This window comes from Anolis sagrei, chromosome 4, assembly GCF_037176765.1.
Source record: "Anolis sagrei isolate rAnoSag1 chromosome 4, rAnoSag1.mat, whole genome shotgun sequence".
NCBI lineage: Eukaryota > Metazoa > Chordata > Lepidosauria > Squamata > Dactyloidae > Anolis > Anolis sagrei.
Window position 1 is genome coordinate 216,334,537 of NC_090024.1, and position 24,673 is coordinate 216,359,209.

Here is a 24,673-nt window from a genome sequence, read left to right on the forward strand (position 1 = left end):
TATGCTGGTCCTTATGTTTCCAAGGAGACACAGAGACAACATCGTGCAGTAGTTTGAGCATTGAACCACAACTCTGGAGACTAGGGTTCGAATCCCTGTTTAGAAACCCATTGAGTGACCTTGGGCAAGTCACACTCTCTCAGCCTCAGAAGAAGGTAAGAGCAACCTTCTCTGAACAAATCTTGCCAAGAACACCTCGTGATAGGTTTGCTTTACGGCTCACCATAAGCCAGAAATGATTTGAAGGCATACAACAACAGACAGACAGTCCAGTCTGTGTCACCCCACAAAATCTCGAGCAATTATTATTTCAAAACTGTATATAGAGTTGCACTAAAAGCTGTTACCTAAAGAGGATGATAAAAAAATAGCAGAGAGCCTCTGGCTTACAAAATGGAACGTGTTAGCTCTGATGTGTGTGCATATAGGAACGTTGGTTCAGCTGAAGTATTCAGAAGCTGTCTTTTTGGCAAGCAGCCTGCTATCAATTGTTTAATGAAAGGAAGTCTAGATTCCCGATAGGCTCACATTGCAGCAACCATGTGATGCTTCTTGTACAGACTCCTCCCTCTTGCTCAGGTATGAGGAAAACAGGAAACATCAGGTAAGTGGGTGGAATAAAAGAAAGATGTATCTGTTGGTAGTCGTTTGTTGGATCTGAACACCGTGTCTGCTTCAAAGTTCAGGAACTGCTAAAGTGAGACTGAAAGCATCCCAGGTAATTTCAGCTAAAGGGCAAGTAGCAGGAAAAGCAGTATTTTGGGGGGAGAATATTTTCTGTATTTGTTACATAGTCATTAAAGACTGTTTGTGGCATTGAATGTGATCTGTTTTAGTGAACTAGTCGGAAATTCCTCAGCACAGTGTATACCCTGGGAAGCTAGATTTGTGTATGTCAAAATATTTCACTGTGATGTCCTGTTGAAGGGAAATATGGCCATCTCATTGGGCTTTAAACTATACTTTATTAGGAGTGGTCTTGATATCAGTGAGAATAAAGTGTTATTTAGTCTAATTTTGTTATGAACAGTAGAAAGTTACAAGTAAATGATTGTTTAGTAATGATAGTCAAATGAGAACACTTATAAATAGATCACCTGTAGCAGATTGATAATACATATCCCACCTTGCTTTAATTCAGTGGTTTCTCATCCTGTGGGTCCCCAGATGTTTTGGCCTTCAACTCCCAGAAATCCTAACAGCTGGTAAACTGACTGGGATTTCAAAGAGTTGTAGGCCAAAATGCTTGATTGAGAACCACTGCTTTAATTGTTACACAAGTATCCCAAAAGGTAAGTTAAACTGAGCAAAAGTACTGTATATATTCGAGTATAAGCCTAGTTTTTTGGCCCTTTTTTAGGCTGAAAAAGTCCCCCTTGGCTTATACTCGAGTCAAGGTTATTTATTATTTTACTCTGTTGTTATTATTATTTTCATTTCATTTATTATTTTATTCTATTTATTATTATTACATTTATCATTTTACTCTATTCTTATACATTTATTGTTTTACTGTATAATTAGTGTTATTGCTACATTCATTATTTTACTCTTTTTATTGTTATTACATTTATTATGTTACTCTATTATTATTGGAAGGATACGTAAGCACATTTAAATTGAAGAAGGTAAATAATCATGTAATCATAGTTGGACAGTCTTATCTTAAATTACCATTTTTGTAAATATTCAAAAATATATAACCTACTGATTCCTGAATTAATGTAATTTAATTGGTATCTATTTTTATTTTGCAATTTACCAGTAATAATAATAATAATAATAATAATAATAATAATAAACTTTATTTGTACCCCGCTACCATCTCCCCAAGGGACTCGGTGCGGCTTACATGAGGTCGAGCTCACAATACATCAATACAAGTAATAACAATCACAATACAAAGCAAAACAATTACAATAAATCTCATACACAAATAGCATAAACATAAACAAAAACATAAACATAAACAAACAAACATAGCATAAACATAAACAAAAAAGTAGCTGCTGCATTTCTCACCCTCGGCTTATACTCGAGTCAATCCGTTTTCTCAGTTTTTTGTGGTAAAATTAGGTGCCTCGGCTTATATCTGGGTCGGCTTATACTCGAGTATATACGGTAATTGCTCCAGTGCTATCCTATGGGACTTCAAAGCAAAGTTTGGAAGTGTTATTTTTTTGACTACAACTTCCACTGCTCCCCAGTGGTCATATTAGTGAGGATCCTGGGAGTTAGAGTAAAAAAATATTTTCATCTTCAGCCTCAAAGCCTAACCTTCGGTTGTATCGGATTAAGTGACTGGGAGGTGGTGGATGGACTTTATATGGTACTCGTGAGCTCCTTGAATAATGGAGGAGTATAAATCCAATACTCCTTGGTAGTATTGGACTTATATTCCACTACTTAAATGTTATGGAATGAAGCTCCTTCTGCCCTGACTATTGATCATACTGTCTAGGCTTGATAGGAGTTATTGTGATCAATCTCTGGGGGACATCAAGATGCCTAGCTGTCCCATAATATACATATACTTCACAGAACCTTCATCTTCTTAAAACTTCTGAGTTTTCTTTATGGATTTGATCTTTCTGCTGTATCTAGACTTTTCCTTTTAGTTGTTCTCTTTCTCTGCTGCTGAGGTTTGTGGGAATTTCTGTGTGCTATCTAAAGTCTATTGGGTTAGGCTGTGAGTGTGTACCAGAAAAAGGTTCAGGCTTTCCATCTTGTCTCACTGCATGTTCTTATGTTCCCCCTGTGCAATATTCATGACCGCTTGAGCTATGCAGATACATTGCCTCCCTTTAAACACACCTCCTTTCAAACACATTGTTTTTCCTGTATCACAGAACAACCCAACTTTACAAACCATTTCCAGACAGTGCCCTTATATTAAGGTATACCTTTCACTGTTCTTACGACTATAAATTGCAATCTGACTAAACTGATATAGGAAGTGGTTGGAAAAATTAATGCCCTCCAACATTTCACAGATGAAAATTTGGAAACACATGTCCAAGCAAGGTTAGTGTGTGGTCAAGGTGGCAAACATTATTAATAAGGGAGAAAACACATTCTAGGAGAAGCTGTAGCAATTTGCTTTTTCTGAGCCTACTGGGAAAGGGAAGTTTTTCATCTTTCTCTCTCTCTGTTGAGTTAATAGAGCACAAACGGTTCAGGTCCAGCTTACTAATCTGACTGCATCTCCTCATACCAACTGACCCGCTCTTTAAGATCTTCAGGGGAGGCCCTACACTTAATGTCAGGGGAAAACCTTTACCTTATATGATTTTAATATGTTGTAAGCTGCTTTGGGTCCCATGAGGGAGAAAGGTAAAGGTTTCCCATGACATAAAGTCTAGTCGCGTTTGACTCTGGGGGGGTGATGCTCATCTCCATTTCTAAGCCAAAGAGCCAGCAGTGTCCATAGACACCTTCAAGGCCGTGTGGTCAACATGATTATTTATTTATTTACAATATTTATATCCCGTCTTCCTCTACCCCAAGGTGGACTCAAGGCAGATTACAGTGCCGTTACCTTCCCGCAGAAATGGTACCTATTGATGTTTTTGAACTGCTAGGTTGGGAAAAGCTGGGCCTAACAGCGTCAGCTCACCCTGCTCCCTGGATTTGAACTGCTGACCTTTTGGTCAGCAAGTTCAGCAGCTCAGCGGTTTAACACACTGCATCACCGGGGGGGGGGGCAAGGAAGAAAAGTGGGATATAAATAAAGATTTTGTTGTCTTCTTATTATAATATTAGGTTTTTTAAATTTTGAACTCATTTTCTAGTAATTGAAGTAAGTTGAGGACACAAGAAAAATAGAAAGAAAAAAGATAGACTGAAAAGACATAGCAGCTGAAAAAAAGCCAGGACAGCTGGAGGCTAGATAAATTACCTGCTGAGACTCCAGCTCCCAGAGTCCTAGACAACCATGACCATTGGGCATTCTGGGAACTTAATTCAAAAAGTTACCTTTCCAAGGGTCTGGATAACAGCCTATAAACAAAATGGACCTTTCAGCTACCTTACCGTTCTGGGCAAACAGTAAAAGTAGGAAGTCTATTAATCTCTTTTCCATGGATTGTGGCTTGGTACATCAAGAGTTGCAAAGGCTCCTTCTTTTTAATGCACTTTTCATGTGGTGATTGTTAGTACTAGGCAGTCCTCTACTTTCCACATTGCTGGCATTTATCTATGTTCATATTAGGCCATATAGAAAGTTACCAGAAATGATCTGTGAGAAGTTTTAGTGAATTAAGTTGCCAAGCAATTTCTTTAATTTATTTCGTATCAAAAGCATTGCATAAATTAGTATAAAACTGATAAAAATAGAAGGAGCACAAGGGGCTAAACATCTTTTGACCAAAAATGGGCAACAGCATTGTCAGTAGCTTCCAACAATTCTTCCTCTGTATATGAGGCAGAGCATAGTGGACAAGCATGCAGATGTGGAATTGCTCCACAGTCACACAAGGTGGGGGATTCTTTTAGGTAGTGCTATTTTGCCAAATTGTCTTTTGACCTCCTTGATTCTTACCTTCCTTCTCTATAACATATTGTAGTTGTGTGCCTTCAAGTCATTTTTAATTTATAGAAACCATTAGGCATACTAATCACAGGGCTTTCCTGGTAGAATATATCCAGAGGAGGTTTATTCTTGTCTTCCTTTGAGGCTGAGAGAGTGTGACTCACCCAAGGTCACCCATGATTGCTGAGTTTCCACCACCAGACAGGGATTCAGAAACTGGTCTTGCAGCATCCTAATCCAAGACTCAAACGGCTTCAGGTTATTAAATAAGGTTCTATCCTCGGCTTGATATGGGAATGTCTCTACAGGAAATGTCATTGCCCACTTAGAAGAAAGGTGAACTGTCTCTTTCTGGCCAAAAATGAAAAGAGCCTGAGAACAAAATAATTAAAGCTCTTGTTTGTTTTCTGGCAGGACACATAGTTAGCTATGCAGAAACCAACCTTTTTTCAGGAACTTGAATAGCAATAGTATAAAGACAGAGGGTTATCTTTCATTTTTGTCATGTAGCCCTGGTAGAAAAGCAATGGATAATTTATTGTTGATCTGAAGCTGGTTTCAACACCCTTCACAAAATTAGATCACCGGCCCCTTTTATGACAAACATTTTGTTATTGTTTTTTTAATAGTGTCAGAAGCAACTTGAGAACATATTGTGAGAGAATTGGTCATCTTCAGAGATGTTGCCCAGGGGACACCTAGATGTGTTAGCTGGGAGGCTTGTCTCATGTCCCTGCAAGCTAGAGCTGAGAGATGGGAGCTCACCCCATCTTGCAGATTTGAACCTTCAGGTCAGCAACCCAACCTTCAAGTCAGCAGTTCAGCCAGCACAAGCATTTAACCCATTGTGCCACCACAATGTTGGTGCCGAGACCAGAGAGTTATTTCCAAAAACTGTATGCTCAACTGAATACCAACTGAGCCATCCATGTTCCGCTTATGTTATTTGTTAGCCTTATCAAGAGTCCACATTTAGAGTGTGTGTTCGTGTCAGCATTTTAGTTTGTCAGAACAGGTTAGTGTACATATTTCTTTGGAAAATATTTTTAAAGCAAACCTCTTTCAAATGGGTATCTCATCTGAGGCTCCTACTAGTTAAGAGATTAGTTTGTACACAGTGGAATGATGAGGTGTCGGAGAGATTCTAAAGTCCTTAGTTCCACAATGCTCTGTGATTCTGAAATTGGTAATGTATTAATTGGACGCAATTACCTCACAACTCTAACTCACCAGAAGTGTTTCTTCACTTCCTTTTTGATCTATGCATTGATAGGAAACTTTAGTCACTGATAAGATCATTATAACATCATCAGCTGTTTATTTAGCAAGTCATATATCAAGTAGGTTGAGGTAGCTTTCTCAACAGATAGTTAGTGTAGATACCTGCTATTCTGCCTCCTACTTCCTCCTCTTTTGGAACAACAAACGGCAAAGCTTTTTTCCTTTCCTGATATCTTCCTCCTCACATGTACCAGCACCATAATTTAGGTGTTGTTGCATTTGACATTATTGCTGTGTATCTTCAAGACTTTTTCAACTTATGGTAGCCCTAAGGTGACCCTATTACAGGGATCTCTTGGCAAAATTTATTTGGAGAAAGGCTGAGAGAGTATGACTTGCCCGAGGTTACTCAGTGGGTTTCCATGGCTGAATGAGGATATGAGCACAGTTCTGTTTTATGATGTTACCCTTCTTATGCATCTATTTGGATGGCGTTTAACTATTGTACTGTAAGCTTATGGTGTTAGTTAGATTCTGTAGCCAGAGGTAGGGAATCACATGACTTCCAAAGGAAACTGGACTGCAGCTCTCATCAGCCCTAGTCAGCATAGTCTTGATTTTGCCATCACCTGATTTTACCACACCACTGTATATACTGGGAATTGGGCATCCATAGATGATTCCAAGAATCCACTGAACATCTTGAGTGATCCTTGTAGCATTATTTGGGCCAAACCTCAGACACAAAAAAGATTTGGGTAAGAAGGCAGAAGTGTTTGACCTTTCTTTTCCCCATCTCCTTGGCAATCATTCTTTCTTGCCATATTAAATAAGGTTTCTCTCTCTCTGGTCAGTGCAAAAGAAGCTTGCTGTTTGGGTGATGTATATGACCTAACTTCAGAGATTCCTCCTCCTTGACCTAAAATAGCTTTGTTAGAGAGGATGGTATTAGCCATAATTACACTTGTCATTTCCCCCCTATGGGCATATAGTTTGTCCAGCTATCGGCTTCATAAGAAAGCTTTGTCTTGTTGACTTTTGCCTATGTTGCAATTGCTTACAACCCATAACATCTATCCACAAAAATGTAGCAATACTTGCATGTATTAACATACCTAATAACAATATTTTTAGATTGCTACCTAAACCTCTTCACTAAATACAAAAATGGAGAACAAAGACAAGAGCTCTAATCTAAAATAATTGTGGGTTGTGAACTTGCCACCCTAGCTGCAAATAAAAGAGCACCGAAGAATGCTCAGCTCAGCAGGTTACTGCGGTAAGAGGATAGTCTCATGACCTCCTCTCAGCTCCATAGAGCACGGAGCTGACAGGGGCAATGAAGCTTCTGGCGCCAGCAAGGGCCTCCCTTCAGCCCTCTAGAAACTGCGTTGTCACTTGTAGGATAGAAAAATCCAAATGTATGGAGCTCTCCTCTCTGCTTAGAAAAAGGAATCACATCCCTTCTGAGCTGGTCTGGTTCTTTGTAGACGGCAAAGGGAATTGTGAGATGCTAGGAAACAAAGCCGGCTCTCTCAAACTGCTCAGCAGAGGTGGGTTTCTTTCTAGGGAAGGAGGCAAGCTCAAATTGCCTTGTTCTTGCTGGGTAAGAAGCAACTTTCTCTGTATATATGTATACTATGTATATGTTCTGCTTTTGAGTCATCTGTGCATTTACTTATAACAAAGATCTAACACTTGCTTTTATGGAGCATTCAAATATCTATCTTCATGTTTGGAGTGCATAAATGCTGAGCTTCAAAATGTTTTTTTTTTCGGGAACACAACTTTAAGAATCCCCAAAATAACATAATCATTATGGAATTAAAAAGCAAGAGGTTACTCACTGACATTGTAAGACACTGGCAGTTTTGTGGCAAAATAGCTGTATTTTGTCCCTTTACTAGTTCTTTCAGACAGTATGAGCACCATCTTTTGGAGCAGTTGAATACTATAGTTGTATAAGTATCATGTTCCATTTCAAATGGTGTTAAAGACGCTCCACTTTCTTCAAAAGATTAACTTTTCAGTATGACAGAACTCTTTTTAACACAAGTATCAAATTTCAGCCAGTGCCATGCAACACCAGTATCCGTTCAAGTTGGAAGAATTTTGGCATTCTTGCTCAATGAAAACCAACTTGACTAATTAATTGCTTTGACTTTTTAATTAAATTCTGCTATGGTGAGTGGACCTATTAACTTATTGGAATTTGATTTTGGGTTAATGGTTAGAGTCTCGGAGAGGTGGCCAAAGCTTTTCATAATTGCTATGTTTCTATAGGTCTCTGAGTTGTTGTTGTTGTGTCTTCAAGTCAGTTCTGACTTCTGGAGACTATCATGGGGTTTTCTGGGATAGAGAGAGTGTGACCCGCCTCAGGTGACCCCATGGATTTTTATGGTCAAGTGCAGAATCGAATCCTGATCTCCAGAGTTGTAGTTCAACTTTCAAACCACTGCACTATGCTGACTCCAGCCAGGCAGACAGATTTCAGGGCAAGAGATGCTGGAGGAAGATAAAATTTCTGGCGTGACTTTAAAATCTAGATGTCCACCTCCACCTGTTGCCTGCAGTGACAAGACAGGACTGGGAGAAAGTATCTGGAGACTATAGAATTAGATGCAAACAAGACTGTATATGAAGGGAAGGAAATCCAGTATATTTCAAGAAGGAGACAGCATGCAACTTGTCAATAAACAAGTATGAACAAAACAAAAATAATCAGAAGATCTTGATACTTTCAGACAAATTTAGTCCCATTTTAACCATGTCTTACCCAGATTCTCCTCATACCATTTCCATTTATGCTTTGAAACATTTTCATATCTCTCTTAACCTTCTTTCCCTTGGCATCCGAAGAACTCACTCTTCAGTTTCAGGTTTTGATACTGAATGAAAATCTGTTGACTTGTTAATTCAAGATTGTCTGTTTTTCATGTTACCTTCACTGGTAACTGAACCTTACTTCAGTGCTGGTGGTGTCATGACATGCACTGCTCTGGTCTTTACTACCTCATTACCTCCTACTTAGGAGCCCCCAGTCATTAAATGGGTTAAACCCTTGAGCCAACAGGACTGAAGACCAACAGGCAGGAAGTTTGAATGCAGGGAGAGTGAGGAGGAGCTCCCTCTGTCAGCTCCAGCTCCCCATGCGGGGACATGAGAGAAGCCTCCCATAAGGATGGTAAAACATCAAAACATCAGGGCGTCCCAGGGCAATGTCCTTGCAGATGGTCAAGTCTCTCACACGAGAAGCAACTTGCTTCTCCTGACACACTCCTGTCACTCCTGACTCCTGTCACTCCTGACACACACACACGCACACACCCACACACACAAAACCTACTACCTGAGGCAGCCACTTTGCTCTTTCCAATGATAGGGCCTGGCTTGAATTTTTCTGGCAATTGCCCTGCCAATTACAAAGGGACAAGCCCAAAAATTACAGGTTAAGACAAGCACGATAAAATAAATCAACAACAACAAATCAATAAAAACATCACAATCAGCAACATTATAAAAACAATATCATGACTGAACAAAAATTGATGTTGGGTTTGGGGGGCAGAATGTATGCCAGAGTGTGTGTTTTTATGAAATATTGGTGGTTATGAGAGACTAAACGTTTAGTTTCATACAACATTGTGTCCCATTCAGATTTATTTGTGAAGTTGCTTTGGCACTCATTCCCTTTTGGTTGGTAGTCAAGGGTTATAGGAGAGCCATATGACCTATAAAGTTTCTTTGAAATGGATTTTCTTTATGACATATAGAAGTAGTAAGTTCTGGGTGTGCTTTAGTGATTGATGAGAAAATCTTTTTTTCTTTGACACTGTTGATAATCTGGCAAATATTTGTAACTTTTTCTATATTATTTCATATTTAACCAGGAGGGCAGCTTTCCTATGGCATATATTTCATTGGTAGGCAAATCCTTCCTTGTGTATGTTTGTTTAATTGGGAGACTGAGATGGAAAGATTTGAATGACTAGGAGTGTTCTGTTATGCTCTAGATAGCACCACCCTTAATTTGACTCTGGTCACTTCCTGTGGCATACTCATGTCCCTGGATTATACAAAAAAAAAAATACATAATAGGATAAATATGTTTCCATTTATTGTGAGACAACGGATTTTAAAAAATGTGGTTAGACATTAGTCTATTAATTATTTTGGAAACTGCTCTTTATTTCTGCATGATGTCCTATTTCAATGTGGTGTGGCTTTTTAAACTCTGTATTATATTATTTATTAAGTGGGAGTGGTGGTTACCTATTACTTCTTAATCAGAAGTGATTGAAATCACTAGTTTACTACATCATTGCATGCAAAAGAATGATCGTACAAATTCTGCTTTTTCTAATCTCAAGTGGCCCATCAAATACTGTTGAATTACTGTTATCTTTTACTACTAACCTAGTTGACTGGTATAGATGGGAAGTGGAGTTCAACAGTATCTGGAAGCCACAGATTCTCATCAATCTGTCTAGCTGTTGTGTATGTGCAAGCCTTCAAGATGCCTGTCAGTATATAGTGACCCCATGAATTTCATAGGGTTTTCTTAGGCAGTTTTACTCAGATGGTAATATAATAATACAGTAGAGAAGAGGATCTTTGTTTGAAGGGCTGCTCAGTGTAAACTCGAGAGAGTCAGTATGGTGCAGTGGTTTAAGTATTGGACAATGGGTCTGGAGAACAGGGTTGAAATCCCTGCTCAGGCAAAGTCTTACTATATATAATGGTGTAGTAAAATGACATTACTTACATAAAATCAAAGAATTTTTTAAAATAGTTTTGAAGCCATGGACAGCTGCATTCATGGATACAGAATTATGGATATCAGTGGGGGTGTATGTGTGTGGTGGTGGTGGTCCAATTATAAAAGTCAGAACCACACCAACAGCAGCTTTCTAACACAACCACATGAAATGTACATTTTTTCATAGGACAATTGTTTCTAGATGTATCACTTTGAATATAAATTAGTATACAAATGTTATACATACTGGTACACACTTTTCTCGCCATTATTGGTGTTTAACTTCCCTTTTGAATTTTTTGCATTTGAATTTTTGTAGACATATAATTACAAATTTGTGTTGGGTGTATCAAGTCTGCCTTTCAGTGGTGCATTGCTTTTTTTTTGGGGGGGGTGAGATTTTCAAAGTTACGTTTTTGAACTACAAACCCTGGAAACCTCAATGTGCAAATTTCTCAGGAACCACCATAAATTGTGTCATGAACCAGACATTCCTTGTAGATATTCTTTATATAATAATGGGAAATAAGAAAGCACATATGTGGTCCAATCTTTCTTTCCTAGGTCACTGTTTTTCAGACTGTATTACACAGGAGCACCTCTCTCTATTAATTTACTGATCTGGCTCACAGAAAGTAACACAGAAGTTTACAAGATAAGTTCAGATACATAAACTCTTGAGTTTCTCTCATGACACTATTGCAGAATTGGGAATGGAAAGAGGTAGTTGCATGGGAGTGTTGAGGAGGACAGGGTGCTAAATGTTTCTGTCAGCCTGCAGAGCCTCTCTTTTAAGTACCACAAATGGATTTTATATGTAATGGAAAATGGAAGGATAGTGGAAGAGTTTAGAGGGCATTTTGGAGGAGAGAATCAACAGGACTGTAGTTCAGATCTTTGTGTTACAAGTCCTGTCAATTCAGAGGAGAGGCAATGGAAAAATCACTTCCTTTGAGCAGAACTGGCTGACCTGAGAGGACCTGAGCAGAAAGGAAGAGCCAGGGACCTTGCTGTTCTGCTTCCCAGCCCAAAATTAAGAAGAGAGAAAGGCAGTGGTTGATCATAAGTGCTGTTGCTGCCTTACTGACCAAACAGTTTCTTGGCAGGGCCCCGCTAGGTAAGTCACTTGCCCAGAACAAGGTGTCCAGCCATGAGATCAATGAAGAGAGGTAAATCAGTCTTCCTCTTTACATGGCAGGGTGCATTTTCCCATATCCAAGCAACTTTCTCAGTGTCTCTTGATATATACGTATGCAGTATCATTTGCATGCTGGGGTTTTTCAGTTTATTCAATCTGGATCTTTCTCCTTGTGGCTTGTACTTGCAGCCTCAGACCATGAACTATGTGGGCCAGATTGCTGGAACAGTGTTTGGCACTGTGAAGGAACTGTACAGAGGCTTGAACCCAGCTACACTGACGGGTTGCATTGATGTCATTGTGGTGAGGCAGCCAGATGGTTCCTTCAACTGTTCACCTTTCCATGTGCGCTTTGGGAAGCTGCGTGTTCTGCATTCCAGTGAGAAAGTGGTAAGTGATCCCAGATGTGTGGCAATAGGATGGGAAAGCCTGCTTGTTTCATTTTGTATAATGTTTGAACTTTTCCAAGTTATTTTCATTTTGGTATGAGGATTTTTGCAAAACTTTGGTTAAATTCTTTGTTATTGAAATAGCCCTCAGCACTTGCACTGGACATATTCAATTACAGCTATTCCTAGCACAAAGAATATAATGTGGCAGGTTTGGAGCCTGCTAGGAAAAAAGAGACATCATTCCTAAAATTTGTGCCACAGACATGTTGAAACGTTCAGGGATTTGCATCCAAGCATCTTGGGGGGGGGGGGGGGGTAGCATCTCTTCACAAGGTAAACCCCATGATATTCTCACAACAAACCTAGTAAAAGGTGGGCTAGGCAATGCTATTTTTAGGCAAATTGGGAATTTATTAACTGGCTGAACTCAAAGATGCTTGTCAATGTTCCTCCTCATTCAGGAGAGAAGTGATCAGTGGGGTGGCACAGGGTTCTGTCCTGGACCCAGTGCTAATTAACATCTTTATTGATGACAGAATAGAAAGCATGCTTGTCAGATTTGCAGATGACACCATATTAGGAGGGATAGATAATACCCCAGAATCAGACTCCAAAACGATTTTAACAGATTAGAAACCTGGGCAAAAATGAATTTCAGCTGGCAGAAAAAATGAAATGTACAAATATGGGATGGGTGACACCTGACATGAAAGCAGTCCATATGAAAGGTGTTTAGGAGTCATAGTAAACCACAATATGAACATGAGTTAACAGTGTGATGCAGCAGCAAAAAAAAGATGGCTCTTGTGTCTCTTCTATGATTCTAAGAGCTAAATCCAGAAAGTCCTGGCCATAGATGCAGGAATGGCTTTGTTTTCCTTTCTTCCAAATTTCAATTTTAAAATTTCAAATCTTTTCCATCTTGAATGTGAAGAAAGATGTGTACTGTGTTAAATTTTTATGACTGAACTAAAATTAGCACTCATCCCTAGACAGGGATTTCTGCACTTTCCATCGGCTCCTTTTTAGGTATTGTTGTACTTATTGAGTCTGAACTCAGCTATAACTTTTTTCCTGCCACATTGTTTTATGATGATGTTTATGATTATGTTATGTTTTTATTATTTTGTTTGATGATTTTAATTGTGTCTTGTCTTATTTGTAATGTTAGGGCTTGTCCCTTTGTAAGCTGCCCTGAGTCCCCTAGGGGAGATGGTGGTGGGGTATAAAAATAATTTTTTTAAAAAAATATTATTATTATTATTATTATTATTATTATTTCATAATGTCGATATGCCATCAGACAAGTATCCTGTGCTATTTGTATACTGCCAAGTTCTATTTTTTAAAGACTGAACATACAATACTGCACAGCTCAGCCAAGTGAGCTACATTGCACAAAGGGGTAACTGTTCTGTTGGGATATGTGCTTGTTTATTGTGCCATCTCCTCTCAAATCTTTCTTGACATTTAATCTCACTGACCATTCAGCTTGACATAGAAATCAATGGGGAGCCAGTCAATCTGCATATGAAGCTGGGTGACAATGGGGAAGCCTTTTTTGTTGAAGAATCAGAGGAACAAAAGGTGAGTGGAATACAAATAACAAAAATGATTATATCACTTTGATATCACTTTAACTCCCAAGGCTGCACCTATGGTATTTTGGTATTTGTAGTTTCTTAGATACTTAGCATTCATTAGCAAACAACTCTATCAAAGTAATTCAGAGTTATGCATTAAGAGAATTCTAAATACCTTATGAAGCTACAAATCCCAGGACTCAATGGAATAGAAACATGACTCTTACAGAGATATCAAATGCTATAATTGCTTAGTGCAAATAGTCTCCTGGCTGTTTTTTCAGACACATACACTAATAGAGCACACTGAAGCTACTAGGATAGATTAATCTTGTTCTACAGCTAAAATTCTCCAAATGCAGATCCTGGCTTAGCTAGCTGTGTAGGATCAGGATGGGTTAGTATTTGTATGTGGGATCACCAAGGATCACCAAATACTGTCAGCTATGTTTCAGAGGAAAGCAATGGTAAACAAACTGTGGATATTTTTTTCTAGTGAAAATATGAAATTGATGGAGTCTCCATAAACTAACTGGCAACTTAAAGTCAGGCAAACACACACAAACACACACACCTCTTCTAACTTGGGTTCAGATGTTTTCCACTTTGTGTCCCCTTTCCCACTCTCAACCCTCATATTTCAGGAGACCATTCCCTCATCTTTGTGCACATCTCCCATCCCTTCTGAGAAAAACTCAGATCCTGCAGCAAGATCTTCAAATTTGCATGGCAACCATGAAGGCTTGGGTTTAGATGCAGCCCTCCGTAGGAAAGGATGGCGGAAGAAGAAGCCAAAGAAAAGGGAGTCATCGACAGACTCAACATCAGAAGAAGAGGGGCCGGAAAGTGAGCGATCCTTAGATGAGAAAAGAAAATTGTTTACTTCCAAGTGAGTTGGGTATAACCTAAGCTTGAGCTACCACAATATGTGAAATCATTACAAATACCAACATTCAACACACAACAGATAGTGTTGTGTGTTAGAGACTGATATGGGAAGGTTAATGAAGTCAAAAAAGTTGTTTGCTGAATGTGTGAGTAATTTCTATGGAACTGTGACTGTCTTGTAGGTTGGCTAAGTGTTCAAGAACTACATCTTTTGACTGTTCACTATTTTCAGCCAAATATATGTAAAATAAAATTAAAATTAGGTGAAATTAATTAAAGCTGTGTTTATATATAACAGTGTATTTAAATGGACTTGAATTAATATGTGGATGACTGTTGATAATGGACTAAAAAAGAACAAAATGATGTTGACTGTCCCATTGTCTATATGCCTTTAGCTCCTTTTGCTATTGGATTTCAGTGGCAAACAGTTATAGTTGTTTCCAACTCCTTGCTGTCCTTCCAAAGGGAGACTGAAATCTTTTTATTCAGGCAGGCTTTTAAAGAAAAAGGTTTTTAGGATCATGTCACGGAGTGCTGTGGTTTTAGCTTTGGATATGTTCTTAATTTTTATGGATTTTAACTCTGAATTTTAAAATACTATTGATATTTCATTCTGTTTTAATGTTTGTATCATTGAAGATTTTAAATTGTATTGAAATTCTTTTAATTTAAGCCTCTATGAGTCTCCTTTTTGGAGAGAAAAAGCAGGATATAAATAAACATAATAAACATAATAAACATAATAAACATAATAAACATAAACATAAACATAAACATAAACATAAACATAAACATAAACATAATAATAATAATAATAATAATAATAAGGTGTTCTAGGATCTTTTAAAAATGGTCTTTATTGTAATTTTAATTGGAGTCATCCTGGGGAGAGAGAAGTATAAGAGCCTGTGAATGTGCAGATATGCTTGTTGGACAGAGCATCTGCGAAGGTAGGCTCTGTAAACATGTTGATAAAATTCTTTTTTTTCCAGCTGTAAATGGATTCTGGAAATTTTAGTTGCTAAATCAACTAATTGATTGATGATTAATACATTTATGCATTCAGTGTCCCAGAATATGCTATTATCTGAGGCACTTTGATGTTTATTTTAAAACTATTTATTTGTACCATATCCAATGAAAAGATCAAAAACAAAGTGCAATACAGCAACAGAACGCTTTTTCTAGGCTTGTTTTGCAGGCAGAGTCCCTCCTATGTTACTTTCCCTCAGCTTAGTATCTGAGAGATGCCTTGGATTAACTCCCCCATCTCACTCAGCAACCTATCTAGGGATGATGAAAGTTTGAGTCAACATACATGAAGGGTGTTAGTTCAAGGACAGTTATCCTTTTGAACAAGATCTCTGTCCTATGAATGATAATGTTGGACTTAATTTTTTCTTTAATTTTTCTTATCAGCAATTCAACTTATTATTCATTTGCCGAAGTTCAAAATGAAGAAGCTGAAACTTCACAACCTCAAGAAGCCTACCCCTATTCTGATGGAGAGCTGTTTCCACTGCTGAGGTCAGTGATGATGCTAAAGGCAAATGATGTCAAAGACAAACAATCCCATACCTTTTAAATCAACAAGGTAGAATGAATTAATGCACAAAGAAGCAGTCATACCTGCTGGTTTTGCCCCCAACCTTCAGGTCTGCTGAGGTAGGTCAAGCTGTTCAAGTCTTCAAGACAAAGAACAAGATGCCCTCCCCCCTTTCCATATAATATGTTTATGTCAATTGGACTTGCCAATCAGACTTGCAATTGAAGTCTTGCTTTAATGCTGACAGTGAAATAGAAGCTCCCACTACATCTGAAAGCAGTAGTTTAGTTTAGAAAATACAGAAAAGAATGTGTGGCTTTGGAAAGAAGGTAACTTTCCCTGAGAACTTTTGTGTCATATTTGGAAGTCTGCATGCTTCCATTATCTAGGGAGGGAATTTTATTGCTTTCTGGATATTATTGATGTGTAACAGTAAGCAAGCTGGCCCAATGGTGCAGAATGCTGAGAGTTACATTTCTACAACATCCGGAGGATCCAACCCTTGTCTATAAGGAAAGGGATTTCTTCTTGCTTCTATCTTATTTATTTATGTATTTATTTAAAGCTTTTATATTCCGCCCTTCTCACCCCGCAGGGGACTCAGGGCGGATTACAGTGTACACATATATGGCAAACATTCAATGCCAATTTTAACAAAGAACATACACAGAGGCTATTTAACTTTTTCTGGCCGCCACGGGAGCTGTCGCTTTCATCGTCCATCTGCGACACCGATGAAGTACTTTCACATTCCCCGCATGCTTTCTGCTGGTGTGCTTTGCTGGAGTCTTTTTTTATGGCCTAATAAATCAGTTAATTTAGCCTCCCCACACTTTAAGGTGGTACCTAATTTTCCTACTTGACAGACGCAACTGTCTTTCGGGTTGCAAAGGTCGACAACAGGCTACACAATTGGTTGGAAACCCACTCCAACCCGGGCTGGCTTCGAACTCATTACCTTTTGGTCAGTCTTACTGTAATTGCTGTTTGATGTGGCTTCTTGGGTTGGGGTTACCATTGCTCAACAGGCTTTGAGAGCTGGAATTAGTAGTCTTCTCCAGTAGTAAAAAAGCTTATATTTTGTATCATTTTCTTAGCCTTTCTCCAAACTCATCTACAGCTCCAAAAAGTGACTCTGAACTGGAGCTCAGAAATCCTGAATTGCCATGTGACTGTGACTCTCATATGCAGTGGTCATGGGGAAGATTGCCTGAGGTGAGTATAATTAGAGGGAATCTAAAATTCTGCCATGTTTATTTATTATGCAAAAAGGATGCAACTATTGGACTGTTTTCATCTTCATATTTTAACCATCAAAAAGAGCCCAAACACATTTCCTCTTACATTCCTTATCTCTGTTATTACTTATAACAGTCCAAGACTGCTTCTGTTCTTTAAGATAAACAGGTCAGACCGAGTGGATGCAACAAAGCCTGGTGTGAGCATCTCCACAACAGCAACTGTCACCACAAATACCACCACCAGCACCACCTCTACAACCACAACCATTTCTTTGAGTGAGGAAACCCACTTTGTGGCCATCACTGCAGGAATGGAAAGTGTCTTGGACATGGTAGAACCTGATGATGCATCACATGCTCCAGTCGCTCCTATTATTAAGCCAGTCCCTGTTTTTGCAACTGAAAATGGCTTTCCCAGTACAGAAGAGCACAGTACTTCCATTCAAGTGATTTGCAGTGATCTAGAGACAATTCCCAGCCTTCCAGAAGATATACAAGGCATAAAAACATCTATAGTTTATGAAGGAACCAAGGAAATCATTGAACAGACCGAGAATCAGAATTTGGAAGTGTCATCTGCTTTGGGAAACAAAGAGCCCTGTGGGAGTCCTGAACTGAAACAAGAGAGACAAAGTAAGAGGAAACTAAAGGTTATAAAATGGAACATACAATGAGAAACAATAAAATGTTACAGTGAGATCCAACTATCTAGTTTTTTAACCTGAGGGAACACCTCTCTAGGAATCTCTAGGTCTTCCAGAACCCATGGTCTGCTGGAAGTTGACCATAGAGCCATTCTGGAGGACCTAGAAATTTCTAGGGAGGACATAATTAAATCTGAAAACTCAAACTAATAAAAAAGATGGAGGGCCACTTGTATTCTAATGGCTGTAGTGAAAGATGGTATCTCTATATATTGAGAGACCCCGTTGAAAATAGTGGTCAAGAAAAGCTTTCTTTTCATCTTAGGAATCTAAACATTTTCTTCCTGCATAAGTTATTCTTTTTTGTGCAAAAATGTTTATTGCTGCCATAAACGTGTGCAAAAATTATTATAATCTTTCCAGGAGGCAGGAACATTGGAAATTATACTTTAAAGGAAGAAAAAGCTAAGATTTGCACCATTAGTTTACAACCAGAGACAGCAAAGATTGGAGTTCAGTCTGAACCCTAAATTTCCTCTTCAAAGAATGAAATAAGCAATAAGTGGGAATAAAATAAGTGTTGTAAAAATGTCTGGGGTGCCAGACATTCTTATTAAAGGAGGCTGCTAATCATAATTTTTTTTTATATCTCTTTGAGGTTCTATGAAGAGAAGTCCTCACCTGGGACCGTCTGATGTTTACTTAGAGGACCTCTCAAATCTGGATGCAGAGCAATTAGCACTTTATTTTCCTAAAAGGTATGGGTACTAATCCTGGTTTTTTCTGAGAAAGCAATATTTTAACTAGCATCATAGAATGCTAATAATGACCAAAAAACAGCCAGAGGCTAACCTGAAACTAAACTTTTTAACAGTTTGGCTTGTTTGCTTCGGGGTAGAGTTGCACCTGTATAACAAGAAAGCTTATGTCTAGGGCAGTGGTTCTCAACCTATGGGTCCCCAAGTGTTTTGGCCTACAACTCCCAGAAATCCCAGCCAGTTTACCAGCTGTTAGAATTTCTGGGAATTGAAGGCCAAAACATCTGGGAACCCACAGGTTGAGAACCATTGGTCTAGGGAACTACAGAAAGTCACTGTGGGCCATATCCAATTTCCAGCTGTTGGTTCTAGTCCTGCCCTCTAAAGCAACAACAACAACAGCAACAACAAAAACAAGTTTGCTACCTCTTCTGTGTATTAGCTGTATCTTCCCAAGAGCCATTATGCCTCACTCACTCCAACCAGTTATTGGGGCAGGGGTAGTGAAAGAAAGTAGACAGTGCTCCTCAAATATGCCCCCCCCCCAAAAAAAATGCACCACCTGCTGCATTGCTGGTGGTGAGTTACAGCAAGCACCTTAGTGAGTGGACTGGAAGAGGCAACTTGGAATAAAGGATTCTTTGTGGCTCTTTAGAAATAGGTGCATAACTGTAACATCATTAAAAAATGACCTTTACTACTACTGCACTCACCAAAGCTACTGAGAAATAAGAGAAAACTTCCTCAAACTAAAAGCAACTCTCTCTACAACTAAAAGAATTTCCTTTCTCTCACCCTTTCCTCAGTCACTTAAGGTAACTTAATGGCTGGTTTGGTATCGATGCTTTGTTCTTCTTTCTCTTCTGTTGTCAGTGATGCTGAGCTGAGTGGTCAAGCGCAAACTGATCCTGGCAGCTCCTCTCATGCCCCTGGGCTGGGAGGTGCTCCTGTTGACTGCAGTTCAAATAATCTGTTGGAACCTACTGCATGCAGCCAAACACCCTGCATCCTCCTGTCTGTCTGTGGAGGTCTTGGTGATGATGGGGAATTGTCTCATGGTATGTCCAAAGCAGACAAAGAAACTGTGCATTGGGATCCTGGTTGTTTCATCACAGGGCTGAGTGGGGGAGAATGGGTGTTCACATACTCACATTGGGTTATTCTGTTTATGTATGTGTGTGTGCAGATGTGCAGTATAACCTCCATATCTGCAAGGGTTATGTTCTAAGATCCTTCATGGAGGATTTGTTCATTTATCATATCAAAAGCGAACTGAGAGTACAGTTGTAATATATTTAAAAACACAAAGTTTAAAACCTTGGCATCATACTAAATGTCCCTTGACCAGTAGTTGACTACTTGGAGTGCCTCTGGTGTTACTGTAAGAAGGTTCTCCATTGTGCATGTGTCAGGGCTCAGACCTCATTTTAATAGGTGGTCTGTAGTTTGCTCTTCTCCAAACTCACATGTCGTGGACTCTTACTTTGTGGCCCCATTTCTTAAGGTTGGCTCTGCATCTTGTGGTCCCAGAATGCAGTCTGTTCAGCGCCTTCCAAGTCGCCCAGTCTTCAGTGTGTCCAGGAGGAGTCTCTCATCTGGTATCAGCCATGGGTTGAGGTTCCGGGTTTAAGCTTGCCACTTTTGGACTCTCGCTTGGACTCCTGGGAGTATCATCATCCACAAGCGACTTGCAGCTCATGGATGATGATGATGTAATGTTTTTTAAAAAATTTCTTACCTCTCCTCAAGGCTTGAGGTGGGGCACAACACAGTTCATATATATAGATATAGATATAGATATATGTTTAGATACCTGCAACCCTATATTTTGACTATACTTCAGCCAGAATCATACCCTAGAATTGCATTGGAAGATATAGAGAGGCTCATAAGCACTTCAAAGAGGGAGATTTGTTTGGAGTGTGGGAAAGCAAAAATATCGATAAAGGGGGTCATACTTTGTGTATAAAAGAGTTTGACTCTTCTCTAAAACTAGAATCCCAATCCAAGTCACCTTCTGAATTCCATCATCTTTAAAAACGAGACACAAGAGATTTGAACTTTGGTCTTTTGTTCTCTCATTTTCTTATGTGCTACATCAGGATTCGATCCCACAGAGCTCCAGATGTTATTGGATTGCAATGCCCAGCATTCCTCACTAGTGGGGATGTTGGCTAAGGCTGCTCCCTAGGAAACTGAGCATACCTAGATGTATCTGGCATAATTTGTGGCATTTTTTCAAAGTACCGTTTTAGTGTGTTCTTTGGGGGAAACATGACAATCAAGCTCGTGTACCATAAGTGATTGAGTGTAGTGTAGATCAGTTCATAATGTTTGAAACATAGATATGATGAGACTGCATTTACGTGGCTGCTCTGGTAAAATGAGGTAGTACTTATGTGTTGTGGTCCTTTGGATAACAGAAACCAAGGGTTTCACCTAACGCTTGTGGGGATATCTGGTGAACTGGCATGCATTTCTTAAAATTTCGCTTCCATTTCTAGTGGAGAGATTTATGAAGCATATAGTTTCCTATCAAGAGTTTGCAGAGAATCCAGCAATTCTCGAAGATCCAAATTTGGTGATACAGATCCACAAGAAGTGAGTAGAAAAGGCACTTTCTGCTCTGATGTACTTTTATTCCCTATGTCAGCTTTCTTTACATGTATGTACATGTAAACATTAGCACTTTCCGAGTGCATTCATTAGTTCGTGTGTTCATTCTTTCAGTTTCCATTCAACTTTTCTCCCAACACAATATCAAAGCAGATAACAATAAAGGTTAAAACAAATTCCAACAAATGAGCATTCCTGCTGAAGCACTACTTTAGTAACTTAAAATAATTAAATTACCTAGTAAATATGGCAAAATGTCTTCAAAGGATGACCAGTTAAAAGCCAAAGGCCTTTCAAAGTAAAAATCTTTTGGCCTTTTAGTGGAAAGTGAAGGAAGAAGGCCAATTGAGCCTTCTATGGAAGGGAATTCTACAGTTTGGGAGCAAAGATTGATGTAGGAAAATTGTCCTCAATCATCCACCATTCATTTTTTTCTGGTGTGTTTTTGTGTTTTGGTGTGGCTGCAGTAATGCCTCCAATAAGATTAAAAGATGCAGATTTACTTTCCTCCCCTCTATGTTAAGCTCAGCAACACTGACAACAATAAAATGTGGGATGGCTTCACTTGGTTTGGCTTAATGGTTGCTGGACTGCTGTTATGGACTAGTCTAAGGGAAAGATAGGGTCCAAAGGACAAGTTTTAACACAATCCCTCCATAATCAGGAAATCTGAATCTTTCGTGTGTGTATGAATGTGTTTATGAAATAATCCAAACAAAGTGATGCAGTTGGGTATAAATGTGCTCCCATATTTAGTACACTATGTGTTTTTAGTCTGTGCCTTTCGTGGACCTTCAAAGCCTGGTGCTTTTGCTACCCACCACCTGTAACCGTGTGCAAAATATATAAAGTTATAAATGTGCTTGCAGATATTACAACTGGGCAGTTGCTGCACCTATGCTTCTCTCCCTACAAGCTTTCCAGAAGAGTCTTCCCAAGGTAAGTTTCAAGCCATCTTGAGATCTTAATTCTTTGTAATATTTTATTTGAGCTGCTGAATTTGAAGATCTGCATGAAACACATCAACTTTCATCCCAGTGAACAACATTATCTATAAATGAGAAGTTCTAGTCTGCTGCAGAACACACTAATGTGTGGACTTGAACTGGTCATGCTGATAATGATATATTATAAAATGAGCTGTGACATGCTGAGTTCCATTTAGGCTTTGTAAAAGTGATGTTAGAAAATAAGAGATTTGCATCTGTCAGAACCACAAAATAAGAGGCTATTATTAGCTCATATACTATGATGTATAGGTATCATTGTATAGGTTTTTACCAATTATTTTGGTCTTTATTTCCAAATAGGCTAGCTTGTTTTTGCTAGGTATGGAGCCATGTGGCCCCATTTCAAATAATTCTTCAGTATTACGTGCCCAAATCACAAGCGGGATAGAAATGGGTTAAGTCCAAATTTATATATGCAATTGAAAACAATTAAGTTATTCTTATCTCCACTACAATTCATTCCCTTCATTTCATTATTTTTCCCTAATAAATTGGCAAGAAATTATTGACCAACAGTAGATGATCACGACACTGTTTTATATTTATATGCTTCATTTTGTGAATACTGTGGTACAGCTTCTTAATATATAGCCATATTCCTGTTGAACTGCTACCTTAATACTGATGTCCCATTCATGTCTATTCATAAATCCCATTCAGTTCAACAGTGCATATTCCTGGGTAAGTGGATATAAAACTGCAGTCTAAACATGTATTTATTTTGATAAATTATCCATGCAAAATGAAAGCATTCTGTGCCATCTTTTGTTTTGTTCATCTATTCAGTATATTCTTGCTGGCATTGCTATCAAATCAACCCTATCTTATTTTAGCTCTCTTTGTTAATGTAGGAGCCACCCAGAAATATATTTTTGCGTCTATGCCCTAAGAAAAATCAGTCAATCAAATATTATAAAGCTTGTCTCTGCCTTTTTACTTGATCTTGTCTGAGTTGATGAGAAGCTGCCTTTTATTGAGTTAGTCATCTAACCCAGTACTATCAGCACTGACTGGCAACAATTTTCTTGTTTCCAAGCAAGAATTTTTATAGCCTTCCATGAAGATGCCAGGGACTCCATGCAAAACATATACTCTACTACTAGAATCTTGACACAGAAAATCTCTTTTACCACTCACCAGCTAATAGCTATATGCTGAAGCATATCATTTAAATGGCACTTTCTTTTTGATAACCTTTCAGGCCTACATATTGTGTTTCTCTTTGCTGCAGAACAAATGCACTCATCTTAGCTTAATGACATCTCCTCACACAGATTGGGGTAGCAGCTCATAAACATCTACACATCTGGTTTCCAGATCAAATTTGTGATTGTTTAGAACCAGCACTATTGCACCTTCTGTGGCCCTACTGAGTTTCCATGCAGCTGGACTAGTCTCAGTCTTTTTCATACCGTTATGTGCTGTCTCATTTTCATTATGTTTTCACTTATGAGGCAGTTGGATTCTTCTCTGATAAAGAATTTGATTTTGTCCACTTCTGGAAATTAGATTACTTCTGGAAGTTAGAGCTACTGTGGAAGTGAGCATAATTTGCTAGTAAGGCTCTATTTCTCTATGGTTTCAGAGTACTATTGACAAACTAATGAAGGAGAAGATGCCCAAGAAGGGTGGCAGGTGGTGGTTTTCTTGGCGGCGAAGAGAACTTTCCAATGAAGAGGTATGTGCATGCAGTGAGAGAGTCTATGAAGTCCTGATCTTCATAATTTCATATCAAAACATTGTTGTAACTGGAGTTCAACTTGAGTGGTCAACATGGATGAGAAAACAGATGTGAGAAAACTTTTAGTATTAGGACATATTTTTTGTCATTTCATTTGATTCTATCGAAAGGCCAAGGTCATATTGGAGGATCAAGGTATGTATGGTACATATTTTTTGCCAGAATGGTACTTGATCTAAAGAAGTAACAAGTTGGTTTAGAAATTCAACATGGCTCTCAGCTGTTTCACTAAGCTGGAGTTTTTCTGACTTTTGTCCTTTCAAGGTTGTCAGATCAATGTTGCAGGGACAGTAGAAGTCTCCCACACATCGTCACTATCCTTTGTCAGGTCCTCAGTCTTTAAACCTCTGTAGGCATCTCTCTCAGCTTACACTTTTGCCTGACCACATACTGTTTCCTGCCAATTTTTACACCTATTATAAGTCATGAAGTAATAACAGATGCAAATTTCAGTGTCACAAGTTGGCATTTATCTTCAATTGGTTGTGCATTTTCACAGCTTTTTCAGAGTTACACTTCTGGTTTTTTTTTTAGCTCACTTTGCAGCATATATTTATCTCTTCTCTCAGATTTTACTGGACCCCTTCCTCAGACTGATTGGC

At 38.7% G+C, this 24,673-nt stretch overlaps 1 protein-coding gene across 3 annotated transcripts in view; it reads left to right on the forward strand.

The window, feature by feature from the left end:
• Positions 1 to 575: 575 nt before the first annotated feature.
• Positions 576 to 24,673, forward strand: part of LPIN3 (lipin 3) — a 36,245-nt gene continuing 12,147 nt past the window's right edge. The window contains exons 1-12 of one of the 3 annotated variants that reach the window (XM_060772226.2): positions 576 to 604; positions 11,839 to 12,039; positions 13,533 to 13,628; positions 14,269 to 14,513; positions 15,935 to 16,042; positions 17,159 to 17,276; positions 17,461 to 17,935; positions 18,605 to 18,704; positions 19,578 to 19,762; positions 21,209 to 21,305; positions 22,190 to 22,259; positions 23,916 to 24,008. In XM_060772226.2, coding sequence (XP_060628209.2) covers positions 11,848 to 12,039; positions 13,533 to 13,628; positions 14,269 to 14,513; positions 15,935 to 16,042; positions 17,159 to 17,276; positions 17,461 to 17,935; positions 18,605 to 18,704; positions 19,578 to 19,762; positions 21,209 to 21,305; positions 22,190 to 22,259; positions 23,916 to 24,008 — 1,779 coding nt within the window. In that variant the 5' untranslated portion in view covers positions 576 to 604; positions 11,839 to 11,847. Of the gene's footprint in view, positions 605 to 629; positions 719 to 11,838; positions 12,040 to 13,532; positions 13,629 to 14,268; positions 14,514 to 15,934; positions 16,043 to 17,158; positions 17,277 to 17,460; positions 17,936 to 18,604; positions 18,705 to 19,577; positions 19,763 to 21,208; positions 21,306 to 22,189; positions 22,260 to 23,915; positions 24,009 to 24,673 lie in introns of those variants that run through there. The other 2 variants (XM_060772224.2, XM_060772227.2) reach the window with 2 other exon arrangements.